The sequence below is a fragment of the Echinococcus granulosus genome (genome assembly GCF_000524195.1).
Source record: "Echinococcus granulosus chromosome Unknown EG_S00314, whole genome shotgun sequence".
In the NCBI taxonomy this organism is placed as follows: domain Eukaryota; kingdom Metazoa; phylum Platyhelminthes; class Cestoda; order Cyclophyllidea; family Taeniidae; genus Echinococcus; species Echinococcus granulosus.
The window spans coordinates 1-1,646 of NW_020170694.1; the positions used below are offsets into that span (position 1 = coordinate 1).

General features: G+C 44.5%; 1 protein-coding gene across 1 annotated transcript; it reads right to left on the bottom strand. All coding sequences in view use genetic code 11, as the record gives it.

Annotated features, from left to right (window-relative positions):
- Positions 1–100: 100 nt before the first annotated feature.
- On the bottom strand, positions 101–1,249 carry EGR_10963 (hypothetical protein; the record flags this gene model as incomplete). The annotated part of the gene is made up of 2 exons (XM_024500212.1): positions 101–208; positions 1,139–1,249. The coding sequence occupies 2 exons, from the start codon at positions 1,247–1,249 to the stop codon at positions 101–103; spliced, it is 219 nt and encodes a 72-aa protein (XP_024345372.1).
- Positions 1,250–1,646: the final 397 nt, after the last annotated feature.

Here is a 1,646-nt window from a genome sequence, read left to right on the forward strand (position 1 = left end):
ATTAATCAAAGTGCTGGATTTGTAGTTGTATGGCGGTTCATGAGGGAGAAAATCACTTTCCTGGTTAGAATCATCTTGTTATATAAAACATTTTAAACACTCACAAATAATTCATTTGATATGCCTTCCATAATCCGTGATTAAGTACAACAACTGATTGATTTGAAGGGCCATCTAAATACGATGGTGTGTGACAGTCTGGCTTTGCCTTATAACCTTAATAAGTCATGTCAGCAGGGGAGACGAGTTGTCACATCACTAAGGGAGAAGGGCTGGACGGTCACGCCCCAGCCATGAGAGAGAGAGAGAGAGAGGGAGGAGTACAAAAACGACTTAAACGATTGGTGGGTAAAATTTATTCCCCACTTCTTAAGCGATTGGAAAGGTGGCGATTGCCTTGGTCCTAATAAACCGACCTGCAGATTAGTGAGGGCGCTTGCTTTCAGAAAGTTGATTCCCACGTCTGTCTTAATTTCGGCATGCATTTTGGCAGGAAGTCTACTGACACGTCATGGAGACGTAGCGGGGAGGAATTCGCAGCCCTGTAGCTTGTTCATTTTTACTACTCAATGCACTTTCTTCACTTCCCCCGCAATGCTCACGACCTAATGGTGGAAGGTGATGAGGCGGTTATTCGGAATCCGGTGTGGAGGTCGGACATTTGATTCTTCCAGTTAACTAATTGAAAGGACAGTTTGGAAATGGAGAATATTCACACCCAGATGTGGGAAATTTACACGCACGGCTGATCGTTGCACAGAGTTGAGAACATGGGTGTAGGCAAACTTCGTCAGAATTAGTGCCAGAGGGTTGTTTTGTTGCCTTTTCATGTGTGTATCATGAGGAATTATGGGTTTAATACAAATAAAGCTGAGGACTGCAACTAGTTTAGCAGAGTGGGGAGATGGAGAAGGTGGTAGAGTGGAGGGACTTGAGGCGAAAAGCTGAAGTATTGGCATAATCCAGACTAGCGTCACATATGTGTGACAAATAATGTTTACTTGAAAATGCTATCCATTCGGTGTCTACTTCTGTCCTCCTTTTTCCCCGCCTTGTTCCACTCTGTGCACATGTCGTAAAAAGTCTTTCTTTGTGCTATTTTTGAATTTGCCACAATGTTTCATCAAAGTGGACTTACCTCCTTGAAAAAGGCAAGACGAATGATGAGGTATTGTAGACTACGATAAAAAAGCTGGTTGCTGTTTGGAAGGCGAGCAAGGGCACTTTTTGTCGGTTGAAGAATTGACATTGCCCTGTGCAATCAACTGGAGGGACTACATCTACAGCACTTCTCGTTTCGTGACTCTGGAGTAACCCGCAAAATGCATTGCTTGATAAGCAAAGCCGAGGAAAAAATGCGAAGTTCTTGAGTACTTGAAAGGGCTGTCACATTGGAGGGAGAATGTCAACAGAATGCGGCAGGCGGAAATCGGTGGAGATACGGTGCACTCTCCAGCAAAGCAATTTGTTTATTCTCTACCTAGGGGGGATGGGTTAAAAGCAAATTTTAGCTCCCACTTGACCCGCGGACTCTTTTCTGTGGTGTCCTCCTCCTCCTCCTCCTCCTCTTGCTGAAAGGGTTGGTGTCATCAACTGCATTCTGGGTGGAAAGTTCCACCTCGCATGATTATTGCTACCTTTGACAC